Source organism: Salvelinus alpinus, chromosome 23 (assembly GCF_045679555.1).
Source record: "Salvelinus alpinus chromosome 23, SLU_Salpinus.1, whole genome shotgun sequence".
NCBI lineage: Eukaryota > Metazoa > Chordata > Actinopteri > Salmoniformes > Salmonidae > Salvelinus > Salvelinus alpinus.
In genome coordinates, this window is record NC_092108.1 from 41,960,297 (window position 1) to 41,985,493 (window position 25,197).

A 25,197-nucleotide genomic window follows, 5' to 3' on the forward strand; every position below is an offset into this window, starting at 1 on the left:
TCTCCTGTGGTTGTGCAAGGCACCTAACCCCCCGCAAAGCTAATGGGTGTGAAGGCTTTTGATCAAGCCCGGCTCAAACACATCAGAGCGATTTTATCAAGGTCCAGTTGAGCAGCTCATTTCTAAAATGTGGAATAAAAGCCCGCACACCCATTGGCTCTCCTGGAGGATGGTTGGCCACCCTTGATGTACAACATTGCAACATTACAACATTTCATGACTTTTGAAATAACTTACTAATTTAATACACAGAGTGTACAAAACATTAAGGACACCTGCTCCATGACAAAGACTGACCAGGTGAATCCTGGTGAAAGCCATGATCCCTTGTTGATGTCACTTGTTAAATCCACTTCAATCGGTGTATATGAAGGGGAGGAGACAAGTTAAAGAAGGATTTTTGAGCCTTGAGACAATTGAGACATGGATTGTGTATGTGTGCCATTCAGAGGGTGAATGGGCAAGACAAAAGATTTAAGTGCCATTGCACGAGGTACAGTAGTAGGTGCCAGGCGCACCGGCTTGTGTCAGGAACTGCAACGCAGCTGGGTTTTTCCATGTTCAACAGTTTCCCATGTGTATCAAGAATGGTCCACCACCCAAAGGACATCCAGCCAACTTGACACAACTGTGGGAAGCATTGAAGTCAACATGGGCCAGCATCCCTGTGGAACGCTTTCGATACATTAAATCCATGCCCCGACGAATTGAGGCTGTTCTGAGGGCAAAAGAGGGGGTGCAACTAATTATTCATGTCTGTACATTCAGTGTATATCAAAGTTCAAATGGCTCTGGTTGGCTAGAAATAATTTTTTTTCAGCTGAAGCAAGCGCACACATTTTTTTAGTTTAGTCATGTTTATCTTAGCTGCCTTAGAAGTGTTTGCAGGCTGACTGAACCGAATCCCATCTAATTCAAACTCGAAGTGAATCGTTCGTTTCGTAAAAACAAGAATGAATCAACTTTGTATGTAACGTTATCGTTTATTAAATGAATCAACTTTGTATCGTCTTATTCGCGAGTGTCGGTGGTACGTTTTTTGGGACAAGACGAAAACATCAATACGTATTAATAATAGCTAAACAGATAACTAGAGGTTACAATATATATTTTTTATTGGCTACCTAGTTATTAGTCTGTTCTCTATCATATTTTATAGGGTATATAGGCCAACCTGCTGATGCAATACCCGATTGTCTCTCCTTGACCAACGGCCCACTCGTGTACGCGCAAACACAGACAGGCTAAAGTGTCATTCCGATCCTGGCTGGTATGTAGATTTTTATTTGATTGACAAAATATTTAAAAACTGTGCCAAAATGAATTACATTAAAATAAATAAAATAAATCCCCATTACTTTTGGGATTTGATTATTTCCCCAAAATTTTCCAGGCCTGAAAAACACCAATTTAAAATTCCATGACCTTTCCATGATTTTCATGACCGTACGAACCCTGACATTATTACCACAGATAGAACAATGAGACAGATATTTCACTGGATGTATAAATGTGTAGCATCTGGTTGGCGTTTCCACTACCAAATATGGCAGTGAGAGGAAGCCCACTGGCGGGCAGTGGGAGAAGATGGAATGTGATGGATTTTGGCCGACATTCTGCAAATATTCTCATCAATTAAACATTTGATCTCAGTATAGTTTTCTGTTCCGAAAACTAAAATCTATTATGAAAAGAACGGACTAAGTTTAGTAGACTTTACTCTTTGCAAAAGTTTTTTTTAAATAGCGCTGTTTAGGAGTGCAAAGGCGAAATGTATTGCACACGCGCACTTCAGAGTAGGCGTTCACTAACGGAAATACGGAAATATAACTAGAACGCACCAATAGGATATCGCTAGCGCGGGCTTGTTCCGCCCACTTCTTTGCTTGTTCTGCTCGCTATGACTCATTTGTTCCCATTGATAACGACAAGCTATGGTCTATCTTGGTGTATTGCAGGGGTGTCGAACTCAAATACCCAGTGGGCCAAAATGTAAAACCTGAACAAAGTCGCGGGCCAACATTGAACAAATGAACCTTTTAATATGGACCCAAACAAGTTTTGCTTTAACATTGAATATGGAACAAGCATCGCTTATTACCATACAATATATAATTTAATAGTGGAGACATGCACTATTAAATTTCAAATGAAAACGAATTTCAAATGAAAAAACACATCAATGGCATTCATTTATTAAATAAATAAAATTTAAATAAAAATCGTATGCCTCTTTTCTATTTGCAGCCTTCTGATTTAAATACCAAAATAAACTTTTTCCACTGGCTAATAATTTTACAAATAAAATGATAATAAATCAATCAACCATTCAAGCCCATGCCTTGCAGCAAGAAAAAGTGCACAAAGAAAACAAACTTATTTTCATCTCCTCTACTTTCTGGCTCCTTTGAGTCATGTCCAGGTCCTTGTATTTGTCATGGTGTTTCGTTTCATAGTGTCGTCTAATGTTGTACTCCTTACTTACAGCCACGTTGACTCCACAAACAAGACAAACAGGTTTGTCTTTTACATATGTAAACAGATATTCTGCCTCCCACTTGTCCAGAAAGCTCCTGTTTTCTGCCTTTCTTTTCGCCATTTTTGGGAAGGGATAGCGCGCTGACAGTTGTAGCGTCTATGTTTCTATGACTACTGTCACAGAGGAGAGGGCGTTTCTGGGTCCTGTCCTGATTGGCGCGCGAAAACAACAGCAGAGCATTATGGGATTCGTAGTATTAGCGGTGAATGCGCTGTATAATACCGGCGGGCCAGCTCTAGTAGTAATTTGGTATTGTCTCGCGGGCCAAATATAACCGCGGGCCAGAGTTTGACACCCATGGTGTATTGGTATTACTATTCGCCAGTGTTGTTGATGGGCTGTGATATTCGCCTACTGATTTCTCCCACCAAAGCAGCATCTGTTAAACTAGAGAAAGCTCTTCTGACTTTGTGGCTGTGTTATCTAGTGGAAATCGCTCTTTAATTTCCTGGTTGCTACCAGCACCTTCAAACAGCGGTTTTGGTCCACCAGATTTAAATCGTTTTTACAGCTATTTATTGGTTTTATTGAAAATATATCTACAGAAATGTAGATGGTACAATGATTCGATACATTATTCAGTGCTTGTTTTCTTACACAAACTGAAATTGAGCGAACAGTGTAGATTTTTAGCAACCAGGAATTCATCGATTTCCACTAGATAACGCAGCCACAAACTCAGAGCAGATTTCCCAGATGCCGCTGAGACAGGATAAATCAATAGGCGAATATCAAAGCCAATCACAACACTGGCAGGTAAGTAATACTGTGAAACACTATCATTCCACTGCTAACGCCAGATATATTATGGACATTTTATGAAATGACAATGCAAATTTGTTTTATGTAGAAATGTTCAGAAAATATTATATTCTTACTTACAACAAAAGTGACACCAAAATGACAATACATTATTCATAATTCAGTTCCCATTGGGCAAAACATAAACCGAAACACACCCAAAACAAACTGAAAATATATCCAACAAGTTTGTTTAGCCACAAGCTTAATGTAGTCATTGTGTGCTAGGAATACAGGACCAAATGCTAAACTTTTGACAACTTGAATATACTAATTTGTCCAAATACTTACAGAAAAAAAATACTTATAGAAACTTCAAATGGGGCGGGCTAGATACATCAAGTGCTTTCATTTCTAAACGGTAAAACAGATATGTATGAAACAGATATGTATGAAAATACCCTCAAATAAAAGGTGACATTCTGTACGAATATGAAACATTTTATCTCAAATCCAAAATGCGTATAGAGACAAAAAAAAAAAAATTGGCTATACTGTCCAAATAAATATGTAGTGGAGTGTACATACATATTATGTATGCAGGATCTTTGATAGATTGTTGATTGTAGATGTGAAAAAAGTACATAAATAGACATGGAGAAAACAAGGCTGTCCAGGAATACACCAATGTTGATGGCTGCTTGAAGGCATTCCATGTAAAACAATGATTTCTTCAGACACTTTTCTAACATAACAGACAAATAATGGTTTTGAACAATGCAAGAGTTAGACTAAAGATAAATAGAATAGTGGAATAAAAAATGAGAAACACATATCCAATGAGAGTTGTAGTTATACAACATTTTGCCCCACAATATATTAAGGCTAATATAAATCGAATTACAATCTAATTTGATCAAATCTGGAGTTTTGTGCAAATATCATGTGGGAAAACAATTGTGGAAAATAATACATTGGATAAGGCACAGTATCAATGACATGGCAGTAAAAGTCCAGAGTATTGTGGAAGAGTTTCTCTCCTGGCTGGCTTTGGTTCGCCAGTTGCCGCCCTACACCACAGACTTTTGGCACAGCACATGTTCCAATTCAACAAACGCTGAAAACAAACTTACAAACAGCACCCTTATCATGGGGGCAAACAATGTGCCTTGTTAAATCTACAACAGCACCCTTATCATGGGGGCAAACAATGTGCCTTGTTAAATCTACAACAGCACCCTTATCATGGGGGAAAACAATGTGCCTTGTTAAATCTACAACAGCACCCTTATCATGGGGGCAAACAATGTGCCTTGTTAAATCTACAACAGCACCCTTATCATGGGGGCAAACAATGTGCCTTGTTAAATCTACAACAGCACAAATACAAAATAGGTAAGAACACTTAGATTAACCTCACCCAGTGCTCCTCAATTCTGGAGGGTCACAAATGTCGGGCACGGACCCGAGGTCTTTATACTTAGCCACAGTGCCTTCAGCACCCATTTAAGGAAGTGCAGTGATGATAAGGCCTCTAGAAACAACACATCTCTGCATTAGTTCCCTATATGGAGTCAATGCATGCACACATCACTGACAGAGAGAAACAGAAACTAAGGAAGAAAGAGAGGCTGGTGAGTGAGATAACCACAGGAAATGAATAGTTTTGTCAGGAAATTGATAAACTTAACTACAGTGTGTTTTGGCACTTAGTCATTTCTGAGTATGTTTTAGCAGAGGTTGAAGCAGATGGAACAGGGACCCTGCTGAGGCCTCTACAGGCGAGAGTGTGCATTGTAGACAGCTAACGCTGGTTGACTTGCACAAACAAGACAAACTGGCACAAACAGACAGAAAACACAGGTATAAATACCCAGGGGATAAGTAGGGAATATGGGCAACACATGGAGGGGGGTGGAGATAAGCACAGGTGAAACAGATCAGGGCGTGACACATAGGCACAAAAAGCCTATTTGTCTCAAATGTTGTGCACAAATTTGTTTACATCCCTGTTAGTGAGCATTTCTCCTATGCCAAGATAATCCATCCACCCGACAGGTGTGGCATATAAAGAAAATGTGCAGTTGTCTCACACAACACAATGCCACAGCTGTCTCAAGTTGAGGGAGCGCGCAATTGGCATGGTGACTGCAGAAATGTCCACCAGAGATATTGCCAGAGATTTTAATGTTAACATAAGCCTCCTCCAACCGTAGACGATGTGTAACAATGCCAGCTCAGGACATCCTCATCCAGCTTCTTTACCTGCAGGATCGTCTGAGACCAGCCACCCGGACAACTGAAGAACTTCTGCACAAATTGTCAGAAACCGTCTCAGGGAAGCTCATCTGCATGCTCGTTATTCTCACCAGGGTCTTGACTGCAGTTCGGGGTCCTAACCAACTTTAGTGGGCAAATGCTCACCTTCGATGTCCACTGGCACACTGGAGAAGTGTGCTCTTCATGGATGAATCCCGATTTCAAATGTACTGGGCAGATGGTGTGTATGGCATCGTGTTGGTGAGCGGTTTGCTGATGTCAATGTCGTGAACAGAGTGCCCCATGTTGGCAGTGGGTTTATGGTATGGGCAGGCATAAGCTCCAGTCAACAAACACAATTGAATTTTATCGATGGCAATTTGAATGCACAGAGATACCGTGACGAGAGCCTCAGGCCCATTGTCGTGCCATTCATCTGCCGCCATCACCTCGTTTCAGCATGATAATGCACGGCCCTATGTCGCAAGGAACTGTACACAATTCCTGGAAGCTGAAAATGTCCCAGTTCTTCCATGGCCTGCATACTCACCAGACATGTCACCCATTGAGCATGTTTGGAATGCTCTGGATCGAGGTGTATGATAGCGTGTTCCAGTTCCAGACAACATTCCAAAGGCCACAATCATCAGCCTGATCAACTCTATGAAAAGGAGTTGTGTCGTGCTGCATGAGGCAAATGGAGGTCACACCAGATACTGACGTGTTTTCTGATCCACGCCCCTACTTATCTGTGACCAATAGATGCATATCTGTATTCCCAGTCATGTGAAATCCATTGATTTAGGGCCTAATTCATTTAATTGACTGATTTCCTTAAATGAACTGTAACTGAATAAAATCTTTGAAATTGTTGCATGTTGCATTTATATTTTTGTTCAGTGTAGTTGGCCCCTTCGACGACAGCCTCAAGGCTATAAATGACTACCTAGAGCAGATAGTTACATTAGACTGTGACTTTACAGTGTAATCACTGTTACGGTATATACAGTATATATTCCATTAGTATAAAAGCTACAGTATACTTAAATTCCCAGTCATGTGTGCCAGGAAACTCCCTTTGCTACTTGAGACCTGTCTTGTGCAGACAACTGAGGATGGATCACTGAATATGAAACATGAAGTCCATGCAATTCATGAAGTTTCCTACAAAACAATTTCCTTTGGCCCATTTTAGACAAACATATACACACCATATTCCCTTCAGTGTGGGTCAGTTACCTCTTCCTCTGTGACCTGTTCCTACTGTAACAATTCCCCTCCCCTGGCTTAAAGCACTGGAAGGAGGGCAGCCATGATTAATCCCTGAACAGGGGGCAGCCCCACTGAGCTATATATGAATTGGTGACAGCGTCCAAGATGGTCAACCGTTGTTTTCAATGTAATCTTCTCACATTCGTGTACACTGTTTCATAGTTGTTGCCATCGTTCTAGAGAGCTGATTACACCTGCACTCAGTGCTCACTGGAGCAGTGCAAGCAGCGATGACGTCATCCAGAAACACGACAGATAGTGGATTAATATAAAAACATATCTCTGGCTGAGTGCAATTATTTATTTTTTTATCAGCCTTTAAGACACTTCCGTGAATAATTTAATGGATCTTTTGTGTACAAAGGTGATGTATTATTGGAAATGTTCAAATTTGACTTATCTATGAGGCCGTCTATAGATGGGTTGGTGGTTTAGCAACAAAACCAATGCGTGCACAACTATGGGGCAAAACAGACGTGGTTGGCTTAGATTGTTGACAACATGTAAACTGTATTTCGTCTCCAATGTTTATTAAAAACATAAATACATTTGCACAATGAGCACTTGTTGTCTCAGATTGTTACAGTTGTTGGTTAGCTAGCTAATTGTATCCATATTAGCATTGACATAAAATCAGTTAAAACAAGACATGGTATCAAGAACAATATGAAACTAGCTGAAATGAGTCATTTACAATTCCCCACATGGCAATTTCTTGTCATTGTTAGTAGCTATCTGGACTTCTGCTCCATTGCAGCGTGTGCATCGTTTGTTATGTTGTCAGCTAACCCATCTATGGGAATTGTGTTTTTGGGCTCAACTTCAACTAAACTAATAATCCTAGGCCTGTAGGTGCAGTGGAAAGCAACTTCCAGACAGGAACCCTGGGCCTTGGGCAGGCCTGACTGACTCCCCTTTAGCTCCAGACACACAATCAGAGGCTGAATGTTTTTGTCGAAGTGCAGGATAACCAACCCAGCTCTAAGGGTTAGTTAGTTCCTGTTGTAAGAAATGTTACTAAACTCAGCAAAAAAATAAATGTCCTCTCACTGTCAACTGCGTTTATTTTCAGCAAACTTAACATGTGTAAATATTTGTATGAACATAACAAGATTCAACAACTGAGACATAAACTGAACAAATTCCAAAGACATGTGACTAACAGAATTGGAATAAATGTGTCCCTGAACAAAGGGGGGGGGGGGTCAAAATCAAAAGTAACAGTCAGTATCCGGTGTGGCCACCAGCTGCATTAAGTACTGCAGTGCATCTCCTACTCATGGACTGCACCAGATTTGCCAGTTCTTGCTGTGAGAGGTTACCCCACTCTTACACCAAGGCACCTGCAAGTTCCCGGACATTTCTGGGGGGAATGGCCCTAGTCCTCACCCTCCGATCCAACAGGTCCCAGACGTGCTCAACGGGATTAAGATCCGGGCTCTTCGCTGGCCATGGCAGAACTGACATTCCTGTCTTGCAGGAAATTACGCACAGAACGAGCAGTATGGCTGGTGGCATTGTCATGCTGGAGGGTCATGTCAGGATGAGCCTGCAGGAAGGGTACCACATGAGGGAGGAGGATGTCTTCCCTGTAATGCACAGTGTTGAGATTGCCTGCAATGACAACAAGCTCAGTCCGATGATGCTGTGACACACCGCCCCAGACCATGATGGACCCACCACCTCTGAATCGATTCCGCTACAGAGTACAGGCCTCGGTGTAACGCTCATTCCTTCGACAATAAACCCGAATCTGACCACCACCCCTGGTGAGACAAAACCGCGACTCGTCAGTGAAGAGCACTTTTTGCCAGTTCTGTCTGGTCCAGCGACGGTGGGTTTGTGCCCATAGGCGACGTTGCCGGTGATGTCTGGTGAGGACCTGCCTTACAACAGGCCTTCAAGCCCTCAGTCCAGCCTCTCTCAGACTATTGCGATCAGTCTGAGCACTGATGGAGGGATTGTGCGTTCCTGGTGTAACTCGGGCAGATGTTGTTGCCATCTTGTACCTGTCCCGCAGGTGTGATGTTCGGATGTACCAATCCTGTGCAGGTGTTGTAACACGTGCTCTGCCACTGCAAGGACAATCAGCTGTCCATCCTGTCTCCCTGTAGCGCTGTCTTAGGCCTCTCACAGTATGCACATTGCAATTTATTGCCCTTACGAATTATATTTGAAAGACAGGGTCCTGAAAAAGGGACATTTCTTTTTTTGCTGAGTTTATATTTTGCATAGCAATTGGCAAGCCTGCTCTAGCCATTCACTCGTTGGTACCAAAACATGTATCGCAAACAGACACTGTAACAAGCTATGGGCCATGACCTCCTTTATAGAAGAAACATGCATACAAAAACAGCCCATAATATAGACCATCAGAGCCAAGGAGAGTACCAAAATAGATACAGATAGATCTACCAAAATAAAGGAAACACCAACAAAGTGTCTTAATAGGGCATCGGGCCACTGCGAGCTGCCAGATCAGCTCCAATCCGAATTGGCATAGATTCTACAAGTGTCTGGAACTCTATTGGAGGGATGCGACACCATTCTTCCATGAGAAATTCCATAATAGGGTGCGTTGTTGATGGTGGAAAACACCGTCTCAGGCGCCACTCCAGAATCTACCATAAATATTCAAAACACACACACACTTTAAAACCCCTGTGCTCCTTTGAGACCCCTCTTTAAAAGTCACTGTGCTATGGAGTAGTCCCTTCAAAGTCACTGAGCCATCATCTAGCCGTGGTAGCCAAAAATAATGGACAACTGCACATTTTTTTTTTTTTTACATTTCCCTAAGCATGATGGGATGTCAATTGCTTAATTAACTCAGGAACCACACCTGTGCGGAAGCACCTGCTTTCAATATCCTTTGTATCTCTCATTTACTAAAGAGTTTCCTTTATTTTGGCAGTTACCTGTAAATTGCCTGGTAAATTCTGATCTACATTAACTACCTTATCTTATTTTCCTCCTTCAGTGTCATTCGTCTGTCCCCATATGTAAACGTGTAAAGACAAAAGGTCAAGGATTAATCCACTGACTACATTCTAAATAAATGGTATGGGGATGTACATATTATATAAATGATAAGGCCTCAACAGCTTTGGCCCATCCTATGTCAACTAAAGCTCCTATGAACAGAAAGTGCACAGTCTATAAGAGAAATAAAAAAAATGGCTTTGAAAGGCAGTGGTAAAGAAATATCCAAAATACAATGACATAAGTGCAATTTTTTTGACAAACAAAAGGGAATGGGGGTTGATCCAGTTGTGAGACTACAGTAACCTCAACACGGCAGAACTCCAGTCGAGTATCTTATCGGACCTGGAGAGCTACAGATGAGTCTAAACTGTCCACTCAAAATAAGAGTAAAAGCAGAGCCATACTGTAGGTGAGTATGATGTTACAGTCTGTCTGGATATATTTCTCTGGATAAAACAGTGCAGAGGGGAAAGAACAGAAAGATGCATAGAAGCAGAACTCAAACTCAGGGCCTGTACCCCAATCACTCCGAACAAAGGGAATGTTTTGAGAGAACCAAATTATTTACCAGACAAAAGACATACAATCCATAATATAAATTATTCAAAGCCTGGATTAAATACTAAGGGATTTTGATTGTTAATCCCAACCCATCCTCTGCTTTTTAGAGAACGGGAATTTTTGTGAAGATGGTATGGTTTTGTTTTTCAAAAGGTCGTTTTTTGCTCAACAGTTTGATGAACAGTAGCAACATACAGTATTGCTCTGTATGAGTGGGCAGGAAAGTAGGTACCATCATGAACGATGTGAGACACAGCTGGGCTTTACCATCCCCCACTAAGGTCAAAGTTCACAGTCAAAACCCAGGGTCATATTCATTAGGGCACACTGTAGCAAAAAGTTTCAAAAAGATTGTGCAAAGGAAAACATTCAGGGTGTCCATTCCCATTTAAGTTAGTTTTTCTTCCATTTGTTACCCAATGAAAATGACCCAGGACTAAAAGACAGTAGGGTATTTTTCCACCACCTACAGTAGCTCAATGAGCTAAGTCTTTTACAGTTTATAGTCTTCCTGGTCTCTGGTCTTCTCTGGACTAGTTCTGTCCTGGTAATTCCTTGGGTTGTTGTAGGAGACCGAGAGTGGGGGTGCGCTGGTGTTTGGCGCGGCCACAAGGGAGCTGAGCTCTGGGGCGTATGGCTGCAGGCCCAGTTGCTTGTTGTCCTTGAGTTTGCGGACCACCACGCAGCAGAAGTCCTCGCTGTGACGGTGGCAGGTATCAAGGAGCTGGCGGACCTTGGCAGTGTGCGTGGCCCGGTTCACCACCAGCTCGTAGTCCTCACGCATCAGGAGAGAGCACGCAAGCAGGGCGTCCAGGCTCTGGTTCAGGCAGGCCTCCGTCATCTTGGAGACTATTTCCTCGCGCCGTGCCGCGATCCAGCATGCCATGGGGCCCAGTCTGGGGCCGAGGGGGTTCGATGGCAAGGTGAAACCTGGGGAAGGTGGGAGCAAAGTAGGTATTAGATGAGAGGTAATATACAGTGCCTAAAGAAAGTATTCACACCAAGACTTATTCGACAATTTAGTGTCACAGATCTACACACAATACCCCATAATGTCAAATTGGAATTTCGTTTTACATTTTTACAAAACAAATGAAATGCTTAAATTTCTTGAGTCAATAAGTATTCAATCCCTTTGTTATGGCATGCATAAATTCGTTCTGGAGTAAACATTAGCTTTTTAAAAATGTAACCTTTATTTTACTAGGCAAGTCAGTTAAATTAAGAACAAATTCTTATTTTACAATGACAGCCTAACCCGACCGAACCCTTCCCTAACCCGGACAACGTTGGGCCAATTGTGCGCCGCCCTATGGAACTCCCGATCACAGCCGGTTGGGATACAGCCCGGGATCTAACCATGGATCGAACCAGGGTCTGTAGTGACGCGTCTAGCACTGAGATGCAGTGCCTTAAACTGCTGTGCCACTCGGGAGCCTAATGTGCTTAACAAATCACATAATAAGTTGCATGAACTCACTCGTGTTCAGTAATAGTTATTAACATGACTTGAATGACTACCCAATCTCTGTTCCTCACACACAATTATCTGTAAGGTCCCTCAGTTGAGTAGTGAATTTCAAGCACAGATTCAACCACAAAGACCAGGAAAGTTTTCCAATGCCTCTCAAAGTAGGGCACCTATTGGTAGAGGGGTAAAAAAATAACAAAGCAGACACTGAATATCCCTTTGATCATGGTGAAGTTATTAATTACACTTTGGATGGTGTATCAATACACGGAGTCACTACAAAGATTCAGGCGTCCTTCCTAACTCAGTTGCCAGGAGGGAAATCGCTCAGTGATTTCACCATGAAGCCAATGGTGATTTGAAGACAGTTACAGTTTAATGGCTGTGATTGGAGAATGGATCAGCAACATTGTATTTACTTCACAGTTCTAACCTAATTGACAGAGTGAAAAGGAAGCCTGTACAGAATACAAATATTCCAAAACATGCATCCTGTTTGCAACAAGGCACTAATGTAATACTGCAAAAAGTGGCAAAGCAATTTTATTTTTGTCCTGAATTTAAAGTGCTATGTTTGGGGCAAATCCAATACAACACATTACTGAGTACCACTCTCCATATACATTTTCAAGCACAGTGATGGCTGCATCATGTTATGGGTATCCTTGTAATCGTTAAGGACTGGGGATTTTTTTCAGGATAACAAAAATAAATTAAATGGAGCAAAACACAGGCAAAATCCTGAGGAAAACCTGGTTCAGTCTGCTTTCCACCAGACACTGGAAGATTAATTCACCTTTCATCAGGACAATAACCTAAAACACAAGGCCAAATCTACACTGTCGTTGATTACCAAGTAGACAGTGAATGTTCCTGAGTGGCCGAGTTACAGGTTTGAATTAAATCTACGGCAAGAACTGAAAATGGTTGTTTGGCAATGATCATCAACCAATTTATCAGAGCTTGAAGAATAATGGGTAAATGTTGCACAATCCAGGTGTGGAAAGCGCTTAGAGACTTACCCAGAAAAATTCACAGCTGTAATCGCTGCCAAAGGTGCTAAATCCCACCCTGTGCAACTGGGTCCTGGACTTCCTGACGGGCCACCCCTAGGTGGTGAAGGTAAGAAACAACACCTCCACTGATTCTCCACTGATTCTGATTCTCAACACACGGGCCCCACAAGGGTGCGTGCTCAGCCCCCTCCTGTACTCTCTGTTCACCCATGACTGCATGACCACACAGGCCTCCAACTCAATCATCAAGTTTGCAGACGACACAACAGTAGTAGGCCTGATTACCAACAATGACAAGACAGCCTACAGGGAGAGGGTGAGGGCCCTGTTGAGGGAGAAAATAACCTCTCCCTCAACATCAACAAAATGAAGGAACTGATCATGGACTTCAGGAGACAGCAGAGGGAGCACGCCCCTATCCACATCGACAGGGCCGCAGTAGAGAAGGTGAAAAGCTTCAAGTTCCTCTGCGTACACATCACTGACAATCTGAAATGGTCCACCCAAACAGAATGTGGTGAAAAGGCGGAATAGCGCCACTTCAATCTCAGGAGGCAGAATTCTTTTGGGCTTGGCCTCTAAGACCCTCACAAACCTTTACAGCTGCATCATTGAGAGCATCCTGTTGGGCTGTATCACCGCCTGATACAGCAACTGCACAACCCGCAACTGCAGGGCTCACCAGAGGGTGGTGCAGTCTGCCCAACAAATCACTGGGGGCACACTGCCTGCCCTCCAGGACATCTACAGCACAGGAAGGCCAATGTCACAGGAAGGCCAAAAAGATCATCAAGGACATTAACCACCCGAGCCATGGCCTGTTCACCCCGCTACCATCCAGAAGGCGAGGTCAATACAAGTGCATCAACGCTGGGACAGAGAGACTGATAAACAGCTTCTATCTCAAGGCCATCAGACTGTTAAAAAGCCATCACTTGCCAGCCTCTACCCAGTTCCCTGTCCTGAACTTAGTCACTGTCACTGGCCGTCTATCACCCGGTTACTCAACCCTGCACCTTAGAGGCTGCTGCTCTATGTATATAGACATGAAATCACTGGCCACTTTAATAATGGTACACTGGTTACTTTAATAATGTTTACATACTGTTTTACTAATTTCACATGTATATACTGTATTCTAGTCAATGCAAATTGGAAAGTTGACTTAAGTAAATGTGATATTTCATTATTTACTCATATTTAAATGTTTTATATATCATTCACATACACACATGTTGAAGTCGGAAGTTTACATACACCTTAGCCAAATACATTTAAACTCAATTTTTCACAATTCCTGACATTTAATCTTTGTAAAAATTTCCTGTCTTAGGTCAGTTAGGATCACCACTTTATTTTAAGAATGTGAAATGTCAGAATAATAGTAGAGAATTATTTATTTCAGCTTTTATTTCTTTCATCACATTCCCAGTGGGTCAGAAGTTTACATACATACACTCAATTAGTATTTGGTAGCATTGCCTTTAAATTGTTTAACTTGGGTCAAACGTTTCAGGTAGCCTTCCATGAGCTTCCCACAATAAGTTCGGTGAATTTTGGCCCATTCCTCCGGACAGAGCTGGTGTAACTGAGTCAGGTTTGTTGGCATCCTTGCTCGCACATGCTTTTTCAGTTCTGCCCACACATTTTCTATAGGACCGAGGTCAGGGCTTTGTGATGGCCACTCCAATACGTGGCCATTTTGCCACAACTTTGGAAGTATGCTTGGGGTCATTGTCCATTTGGAAGACCCATTTGCGACCAAGCTTTAACTTCCTGACTGATGTATTGAGATGTTGCTTCAATATATGCACATCATTTTCCTGTCTCATGATGCCATCTATTTTGTGAAGTGCACCAGTCCCTCCTGCAGCAAAGCACCCCCACAACATGATGCTGCCACCTCTTGCTTCACGGTTGGGATGGTGTTCTTCGGCTTGCAAGCCTCACCCTTTTTCTTCCAAACAGAACGATGGTCATCATGGCCAAACAGTTCTATTTTTGTTTCATCAGACCAGAGGACATTACTCCAAAAAGTACGATCTTTGCCCCCATGTGCAGTTGCAAACCGTAGTCTGGCTATTTTATGGCGGGTTTTGGAGCAGTGGCTTCTTCCTGGCTGAGCGGCCTTTCAGGTTATGTCGATATAGGACTTGTTTTACTGTGGATATAGATACTTTTGTACCGGTTTCCTCCAGCATCTTCACAAGGTCCTTTGCTGTTGTTCTGGGATTGATTTGCACCTTTCGCACCAAAGTATGTTCATCTCTAGGAGACAGAACGCGTCTCCTTTCTGAGCGGTATGATGGCTGCGTGGTCCAATGGTGTTTATACTTGCGTACGATTGTTTGTACAGATGAATGTGGTACCTTCAGGCGTTTGTAAATTGCTCTCAAGCATGAACCAAACATGTGGTGGTCTACAATTATTTTTCTGAGGTCTTGGCTGATTTCCCCATGATGTCAAGCAAAGAGGCACTGAGTTTGAAGGTAGGCCTTGAAATACATCCACAGGTACACCTCCAATTGACTAAAATTATGTAAATTAGCCTATTAGAAGCTTCTAAAGCCATGACATAATTTTCTGGAATTTTCCAAGCTTTTTAAAGGCACAGTCAACTTAGTGTATGTAAACTTCTGACCAACTGGAATTGTGGTACAGTGAATTATAAGTGAAATAATCTGTCTGTAAACAATTGTTGGAAAAATTACTTGTGTCATTCACAAAGTAGATGTCCTGAACGACTTGCCAAAACTATAGTTTGTTAACAAGAAATTTGTGGTTAGAAAACAAGTTTTAATGACTCCAACCTAAGTGTATGTAAACTTCCGACTTCAACTGTACATACATACATACATACATACATACATACATACATACATACATACAAGTGCATTCGGAAAGTATTCTAAAATTGATTACATATTTCCCCCCCCCTCAATCTACACACAATACCCCATAATGACAAAGCAAAAAAACATATTTTTTTTGCAAATGTATAATGTACAGAAATACCTGATTTACATAAGTATTCAGATCCTTTGCGATGAGACTCAAAATTGAGCTCAGGTGGATCCTGTTTCCATTGATCATTCTTGAGATGTTTCTACAACTTGATTGGAGTCCACCTGTGGTAAATTCAATTGATTGGACATGTTATGGAAAGGCACACACCTGTCTATATAAAAAGGTCCCACAGTTGACATTGCCTGTAAGAGCAAAAATCGAGCCATGAGGTTGAAGAAATTGTCTTTAAAGCTCAGAGACAGGATTGTGTCAAGGCACAGATCTGGGGAAGGATACCAAAAAATGTGTGCAGCATTTAAGGTCCCCAAGAACCTCCATCATTCTGAAATGGAAGAAGTTTGGAACCACCAAGAGTCTTCCTAGATCTGGTTGGTCGGCCAAACTGAGCAATCTGGGGAAAAGGGCCTTGGTCAGGGAGGTGACCAAGAACCCAATGGTCACGGTAGGGACTTGGAGACTAGTCATGATCGAGGGAAAGATGAACGGAGCAAAGTACAGAGAAATCCTTGATGAAAACCTTTCCCAGAGCGCTCAGGACCTCAGACTGGGTTGAAGGTTCACCTTCCAACAGGACCACAACCCTAAGCACATAGCCAAGTCAATGCAGGAGTGGCTTCTGGACAAGTCTCAATGTTCTTGAGCGGTCCAGACAGAGCCCGGACTTGAACCCAATCTAACATACCTGGAGTGACCTGGAAATAGCTTTGCAGTGACACTCCCCATCCAACCTGACAGAGCTTGAGAGGATCTGCATAGAAGAAATGGGAGAAACTCCCCAAATACAGGTGTATCAAGCTTGTAGCGTCACATGATTTGAGGCTGTAATTGCTGCCAAAGGTGTTTTAACAAAGTACTGATTAAAGGGTCAGAATACTTATGTAAATGTGATATTTCAGTTATTTATTTTTAATACATTTGCAAAAATTTCATTTTTTTTGCTTTGTCATTTTGGGGTATCGTGTGCAGATTGATTTAATCCATTTTAGAATACATTTACATTTACATTTAAGTCATTTAGCAGACGCTCTTATCCAGAGCGACTTACAAATTGGTGCATTCACCTTATGATATCCAGTGGAACAACCACTTTACAATAGTGCATCTAACTCTTTTAAGGGGGAGGGGGGGGGTTAGAAGGATTACTTTATCCTATCCTAGGTATTCCTTAAAGAGGTGGGGTTTCAGGTGTCTCCGGAAGGTGGTGATTGACTCCGCTGACCTGGCGTCGTGAGGGAGTTTGTTCCACCATTGGGGTCCCAGAGCAGCGAACAGTTTTGACTGGGCCACATACAGAATAAGGCTGTAACGTAACAAAACGTGGAAAAACTCAAGGGGTCTGAAACATTTCTGAATGCACTGTACATAAATTCATCAAAAAAAGAAACAGCCCTTTTTCAGGACCCTGTCTTTCAAAGATAATTTGTAAAAATACAAATAACTTCACAGATCTTCATTGTAAAGGGTAGAAACACTGTTTCACTAACAGCTAACAGCTTATAGACGGTAGGCAATTAAGGTCACAGTTATGAAAACTTAAGACACTAAAGAGGCCTTTCTACTGACTCTGAAAAACACCAAAAGAAAGATGCCCAGGGTCACTGCTCATCTGCGTGAACGTGCTTTAGGCATGCTGTAAGGAGGAATGAGGACTGCAGATGTGGCCAGGGCAATAAATTGCAATGTCCGTACTGTGAGACGCCTAAGACAGTGCTACAGGGAGACAAGATGGATAGCTGATCGTCCTCGCAGTGGCAGACCACGTCTAACAACATCTGCACAGGATCGGTACGGCCGAACGTCACACCTGCGGGACAGGTACAGGAGGGCAACAACAACTGCCCGAGTTACACCAGGAGCGCCCAATCCCTCCAGCAGTGCTCAGACTGTCCGCAATAGGCTGAGAGAGGCTGGACTGAGGGCTTGTAGGCCTGTTGTAAGGCAGGTCCTCACCAGACATCACCGGCAACAACCTCGCCTATGGGCACAAACCCACAGTTGCTGGACCAGACAGTACTGACAAAAAGAGCTCTTCACTGACGATTCACAGATTTGTCTCACCAGGGGTGATGGTCGGATTCGCGTTTATCGTCGAAGGAATGAGCGTTACACCGAGGCCTGTACTCTGGAGCAGGATCGATTTGGAGGTGGAGGGTCCGTCATGGTCTGGGGCGGTGTGTCACAGCATCATCGGACTGAGCTTGTTGTCATTGCAGGCAATCTCAACGCTGTACATTACAGGGAAGACATCCTCCTTCCTCATGTGGTACCCTTCCTGCAGGCTCATCCTGACATCACCCTCCAGCATGACAATGCCACCAGCCATACTGCTCGTTCTGTGCGTGATTTCCTGCAAGAAATGTGGCCATGGCCAGCAAAGAGCCCGGATCTCAATCCCATTGAGCACGTCTGGGACCCGTTGGATCGGAGGGTGAGGGCTAGGGCCATTCCCCCCAGAAATGTCCGGGAACTTGCAGGTGCCTTGGTGGAAGAGTGGGGTAACATCTCACAGCAAGAACTGGCAAATCTGGTACAGTCCATGAGGAGGAGATGCACTGCAGTACTTAATGCAGCTGGTGGCCACACCAGATACTGACTGTTACTTTTGATTTTGACCCCCCCCCCTTTGTTCAGGGACACATTATAACATTTCTGTTAGTCACATGTCTGTGGAACTTGTTTAGTTTATGTCTCAGTTGTTGAATCTTGTTATGTTCATACAAATATTTACAGATGTAAAGTTTGCTGAAAATAAACGCAGTTGACAGAGGACGTTTCTTTTTTTGATGAGTTTACATACATATATACTGAACAAAAATATAAACGCAACATGCAACAATTTCTAATATTTTACTGAGTTACACTTCATAGAAGGAAATCAGTCAATTGAAATAAATGCATTAGGCTCTATTCTATGGATTTTACGTGACTGTGAAGGGGTGCAGCCATGGGTGGGCCTGGCTCCCTAGTGGGTGGGCCTATGCCCTCCCAGCCAATCAGAATTATTTTCTTCACAAAAGGCTTTTATTACAGACAGAAATTCTCCTCAGCACCCACCCACCCTCCTCAGATGATCCCACAGGTGAAGAAGCCGGATGTGGAGGTCCTGGGCTGGCATGGTTACATGTGGTCTGTGGTTGTGAGGCCGGTAGGAAGTACTGCCAAATTCTCTAAAATGACGTTGGAGGCAGAAAATTCTATTCTCTGGAAACAGCTCTGGTGGACATTCCTGCAGTTATGCCAATTCCTGCATGCCAATTGCACGCTCCCTCAAAACTTGAGACATCTGTGGCATTGTGTTGTGTGACGAAACTACACAAATTAAATTGTAATTTTATTGTCCCTAGCACAAGGTGCACCTGTGTAATGATCATGCGATTTAATCAGCTTCTTGATATGTCACACCTGTCAAGTGGATGGAAATGCTCACTAATAGGGATATAAACAAATATGTGCACAACATTTGAAAGAAATAAGCTTTTTGTGCGTAGATTTTTTATTTCAGCTCATGAAACATGGGACCAACACTTTACATGTTGTTTTTATATTTTTGTTCAGTGTATTTCTTAATTCCAGTCTTCTACTTTTAGATGTGTGTGTTGTTCTGAATTGTTAGATATTACTGTACTGTTGGAGCTAGAAACACAAGCATTTCGCTACACCCGCAATAACATCTACAAAATGTGTCTGCAACAAAAAAAGGTAAATCTTTGATTAAGATTTTCTACAAAGTATTGACTCAGAGGTGTGAATACTTATGTTAGCGAGATATCAGTATTTTAGTTTCAATAAATGTTGAAAGACATGTTGTTTTCACGTTGTCATTATGGGGTATTGTGGATTAAATCTATTTAAATCTATTTAATCCACTTTGGACTCAGGCTGTAACACAACAAAACGGTGAATAACTCAAGGGATATGAATACTTTCTGAAGGCACTGTAGGTAGTGAGACTAGGAGGGTGTAATGTTAGTCATGTTGTAATTTGGTTGTGAACTTCTATTACCTGGCTGTGGTTGGTATGGCTGTGACTTCAGGGTGAGGTTGTCCAGGTGCGTCACACACTCCGTCTCAGGCAGGCCTGGTTTGAGGGGAATATTGAGGTTATTCAGGGGCCTGGCACTCTGGGGGTAGTCGTTGAGGTTGTTGTCCTCTGGGGTCTGCTTTCTGAGGGGCTCCAGGTTGTGGAACATGAACGACGTGGGGGATACTTCTAGGAGGGATGAGAAGGAGGGGTTGGGGGGGAATGGGAGATGAGATGGGTGTCAATCAGAGGAGGCTCCTCCAGGGAAGAAGAGGAGGATATTCTCCTCATTAACTTGAGGAAAGATGTATCTATTCAAAGTCTTTTCAAAAGAGAAGAGTATACAACGCAGCAACAGACTAGTACTCAGGAAACTCTTCAGCAGTCATTTGCAGCTGTCAATCACAGTACAGGAAAGGAGGTAGGCTTACCTTTAAAAGGTGGGGCATTGGTGCTAGTGAGGGAGCTCGGTCGGAAGATGTCCGTGTCCTGGGAGGAGCAAGACCCAGAGCCAGAGCTTCCCTATGGCAGTGAGAGAAGGACGGTATGAAAATCTGGTTACCGCTCCAATCTACTACACCTTCCTAATATTGAGTTGTTCCCCCTTTTGCCCTCAGAACAGCCTCAATTCGTTTTGGCATTGACTCTACAAGGTGTTGAAAGCGTTCCATAGGGATGCTGGCCCAAGTTGACTCAAATGCTCACAGTTGTGTCAAGTTGTCTGGATGTCCTTTTGATGGTGGACCATTCTTGATACACACGGAAAACTGTTGAGCATGAAAAACCAGCAGCGTTGTAGTTCTTGACACACTCAAACCGGTGCGTCTGGCACCTACTACCATGTCCCGTTCAAAGGCACTTAAATATTTTGTCTTGCCTATTCACCCTCTGAATGGCACACATACACAATCCATTTCTGAATTGTCTCAAGGCTTAAAAATTATTATTTTATCCTGTCTCCACCCCTTCATCTACACTGATTGAAGTGGATTTAACAAGTGATATCAATAAGGAATCATAGGTTTCACCTGGATTCACCTTGTCAATCTATGTCATGGAAAGAGCAGGTGTTCCAAATGCTTGTATTATTGGTTGAAATTATGTTGAATTTAAGATTCGATTTAGACATGCTATTTGGCCTTGTTTCAATGTTGATAGTGCAATGGAATGTTGAAATCAATGTCATTGTTTCAACGTCATGCCATCAACCTAAATAAAGACGTATATTGAAATATAAGAAGGCACAGTCCAACGACTCCTGCCTGAACAGTGACTCCTACTGTTAAGAGGGGTAATGCACTTAAGTTAGAATTGGTCTACCATCCAGGAGTGTACCATCCAGATGCCTACCTCTATAAAAACCTGCTTAGCTTTGGTAACAAACAAGCTGTGTATGTTTCAGTTATCATGTCAACACATTCTGACATTGATCAGCTTCCATATTCATTTGCGTATTCTACCTAAATAACATTGAATAGTTGAAAGTAACACACTTTTCTTACACAAGCTGTATGTAAATTCAGAGTGAGTTTGGGTTTATGTAGGCTACATTGACATCGGATTTGTCCAACAAAGGACACCATCATTTTATTGAGTAGCTAGGTATACTGTCATTCATCCATGGTTGACTGGATCTTTGGAAGTTTAGAAGTAGTTACTATTAGCCTTATAAATAGGATGCCAAATTCATTATATTTATAATACACTTTTATCTTTTGATATTGTCTTGTATATGAAGGATGTTGGTTGATTTCACATTTTATCTGCAAGTTATTAATATGTTGGATTCACATTTCCATCAAAAAAATGAAGTTGAAGAATATGAATAAATCAAATCAAACTTAATTTGAAGTGCATTGAAAGTTTGATTTAGTGCCATTTAGTACATTTTGTTACATTACAGCCTTATTCTAAAATGGATGAAATTGTTTTTTTTGTGCAAATGTATTAAAAATGGAAATATCACATTTACATAAGTATTCAGACGCTTTACTCAGTACTTTGTTGAAGCACCGTTGGCAGCGATTACAGCCTCGACTCTTCTTGGGTATGACACTACAACCTTGGCACACCTGTATTCGGGGAGTTTCTCCCATTCTTCTCTGCAGATCCTCTCAAGCTCTGTCAGGAGCTTGGTGGTGACAGCATGATGCTGTCACCACCATGGTTTAGGGATGATGCCATGTTTCCTCCAGGCGTGACGCTTGGCATTCAGGCTTGGTTTCATCAGACCAGAGAATCTTGGTCTGAGAGTCTTTAGGTGCCTTTTGGCAAACACCAAGCGGGCAGTCATGTGCCTTTTACTGAAGAGTGGCTTCCGTCTGGCCACTCTACCATAAATGCCTGATTGGTGGGATCTGCAGAGATGGTTGTCTTTCTGGAAGGTTCTCCCATCTCCACAGAGGAACTCTGGAGCTCTGTCAGAGTGACCATCGGGTTCTTGGTCACCTCCCTGACCAAGGCCCTGCTCCCGTGATTGCTCAGTTTGGCCGGGTGGCCAGCTCTAGGAAGAGTCTTGGTGGTTCCAAACTTCTTCCTTTTTAGAATGATGGAGGCCACTGTGTTCTTGGGAACCTTCAATGCTGAAGACATTTTTTGGAACCCTTCACCAGATCTGTGCCTCGACACAACCCTCTCTCTGAGCTCTACGGACAATTCCTTTGATCTCATGCCTTGGCTTTTGCTCTGACATGCACTGTCAACTGTGGGACCTCATATAGACAGGTGTGTGTCTTTCCAAATCATGTTCAATCAATTGAATTTACCACAAGATGCACCTGAACTCAATTTCGAGTCTCATAGCAAAGGTTCTGAATACTTATGTAAATAAGGTATTTCAGATTTTATATTTGTATACATTTGCTAAAATTAGCTTCTTTCTCTCAAATTTTGTGCAGAAATGTATTTCACATCCCTATTAGTGAGCATTTCTCCTTTGCCAAGATAATCCATCCACCTGACAGGTGTGGCAAATCAAGAAGCTGATTAAACGCCATGATCATTACACAGGTGCACATTGTGCTAGGGACAATAAAAGGCCACTCATGCCCTCCAAGGACCACTCATGGCTTCAATTACATATATTTTTTTATTTTTGTCATTTACAAGATGCCCATATCCAGAGCGATGTACAGTAGCGAGTGCCTACATTTTCATACTGGTCCCGTGTGGGAATCAAACCCACAACCCTGTTGTTGCAAGTGCCATGCTCTACCAACTGAGCCACACGGAACCAACACCCCTGCCCAGCCATGTGAAATTCATAGATTAGGGCCATATGAATTTAATTAAATTGACTGATTTCCTAATATAAAATGTAAACTCTGTAAAATCGTTTAAATTGTTGCGTTTAATATTTTTGTTCAGTATAATATACACAGTACCCGTTTATTTTTACTATTTTCTACATTGTAACACATATGGAATCATGTAGTAACCAAAAAAGTGTTAAACAAATCAAAATATATTTTATATTTGAGATTCTTCAAAAAGTAGCCACCCTTTGCCTTCATGACAGCTTTCAGAATACGTTTCCCTCCTATGGCTCTCACAACTTGAACGCACCTCGAGAGGAATATTTATCTCGCATAAAACACACAACCTCAAGCTGACTAGGTAAACTATTCTACTATGGTGTTGTCTGATGTTCTTTTAACAATGTTAAATAGTAGCACTGGAAAGATATATCCTGAGTGATAAAGTAGAGGCTTTGAATTACTTATCCAGCAGCTAGAGTACGCTACATGCAGCTGTCTGAGTTGAGCGCTGCTGTGAAGTACATTATAAACTACACTGCTCAAAAAAATAAAGGGAACACTTAAACAACACAATGTAACTCCAAGTCAATCACACTTCTATGAAATCAAACTGTCCACTTAGGAAGCAACACTGATTGACAATAAATTTCACATGCTGTTGTGCAAATGGAATAGACAAAAGGTGGAAATTATAGGCAAATAGCAAGACACCCCCAAAAAAGGAGTGATTCTGCAGGTGGTGACCACAGACCACTTCTCAGTTCCTATGCTTCCTGGCTGATGTTTTGGTCACTTTTGAATGCTGGCGGTGCTCTCACTCCAGTGGTAGCATGAGACAGAGTCTACAACCCACACAAGTGGCTCAGGTAGTGCAGTTCATCCAGGATGGCACATCAATGCGAGCTGTGGCAAAAAGGTTTGCTGTGTCTGTCAGCGTAGTGTCCAGAGCATGGAGGCGCTACCAGGAGACATGCCAGTACATCAGGAGACGTGGAGGAGGCCGTAGGAGGGCAACAACCCAGCAGCAGGACCGCTACCTCCGCCTTTGTGCAAGGAGGTGCACTGCCAGAGCCCTGCAAAATGACCTCCAGCAGGCCACAAATGTGCATGTGTCAGCATATGGTCTCACAAGGGGTCTGAGGATCTCATCTCGGTACCTAATGGCAGTCAGGCTACCTCTGGCGAGCACATGGAGGGCTGTGCGGCCCCACAAAGAAATGCCACCCCACACCATGACTGACCCACCGCCAAACCGGTCATGCTGGAGGATGTTGCAGGCAGCAGAACGTTCTCCACGGCGTCTCCCGACTCTGTCACGTCTGTCACATGTGCTCATGTGCTCAGTGTGAACCTGCTTTCATCTGTGAAGAGCACAGGGCGCCAGTGGCGAATTTGCCAATCTTGGTGTTCTCTGGCAAATGCCAAACGTCCTGCACGGTGCTGGGCTGTAAGCACAACCCCCACCTGTGGACGTCGGGCCCTCATACCACCCTCATGGAGTCTGTTTCTGACCGTTTGAGCAGACACATGCACATTTGTGGCCTGCTGGAGGTCATTTTGCAGGGCTCTGGCAGTGCACCTCCTTGCACAAAGGCGGAGGTAGCGGTCCTGCTGCTGGGTTGTTGCCCTCCTACGGCCTCCTCCACGTCTCCTGATGTACTGGCCTGTCTCCTGGTAGCGCCTCCATGCTCTGGACACTACGCTGACAGACACAGCAAAACTTTTTGCCACAGCTCGCATTGATGTGCCATCCTGGATGAACTGCACTACCTGAGCCACTTGTGTGGGTTGTAGACTCCGTCTCATGCTACCACTAGAGTGAGAGCACCGCCAGCATTCAAAAGTGACCAAAACATCAGCCAGGAAGCATAGGAACTGAGAAGTTGTCTGTGGTCACCACCTGCAGAATCACTCCTTTTTTGGGGGTGTCTTGCTAATTGCCTATAATTTCCACCTTTTGTCTATTCCATTTGCACAACAGCATGTGAAATTTATTGTCAATCAGTGTTGCTTCCTAAGTGGACAGTTTGATTTCACAGAAGTGTGAT

At 42.8% G+C, this 25,197-nt stretch overlaps 1 protein-coding gene and 1 long non-coding RNA gene across 3 annotated transcripts in view; both read right to left on the minus strand.

Moving 5' to 3' along the window:
- Nucleotides 1-217: 217 nt before the first annotated feature.
- On the minus strand, nt 218-1,241 carry LOC139551041 (uncharacterized). The gene is made up of 2 exons (XR_011670186.1): nt 1,175-1,241; nt 218-718 (listed from the first exon to the last, which is right to left on the minus strand). It is a non-coding gene; the product is annotated as an uncharacterized lncRNA (long non-coding RNA).
- A 5,949-nt stretch (nt 1,242-7,190) lies between these two features.
- LOC139551044 (receptor-interacting serine/threonine-protein kinase 2-like) overlaps nt 7,191-25,197 on the minus strand; it is a 32,983-nt gene continuing 14,976 nt past the window's right edge. The window contains exons 9-11 of one of the 2 annotated variants that reach the window (XM_071362395.1): nt 20,324-20,414; nt 19,875-20,081; nt 7,191-11,287 (exon numbers count right to left, since the gene is read on the minus strand). In XM_071362395.1, coding sequence (XP_071218496.1) covers nt 10,851-11,287; nt 19,875-20,081; nt 20,324-20,414 — 735 coding nt within the window. In that variant the 3' untranslated portion in view covers nt 7,191-10,850. Of the gene's footprint in view, nt 11,288-16,713; nt 17,172-19,874; nt 20,082-20,323; nt 20,415-25,197 lie in introns of those variants that run through there. The other variant, XM_071362396.1, reaches the window with a different exon arrangement.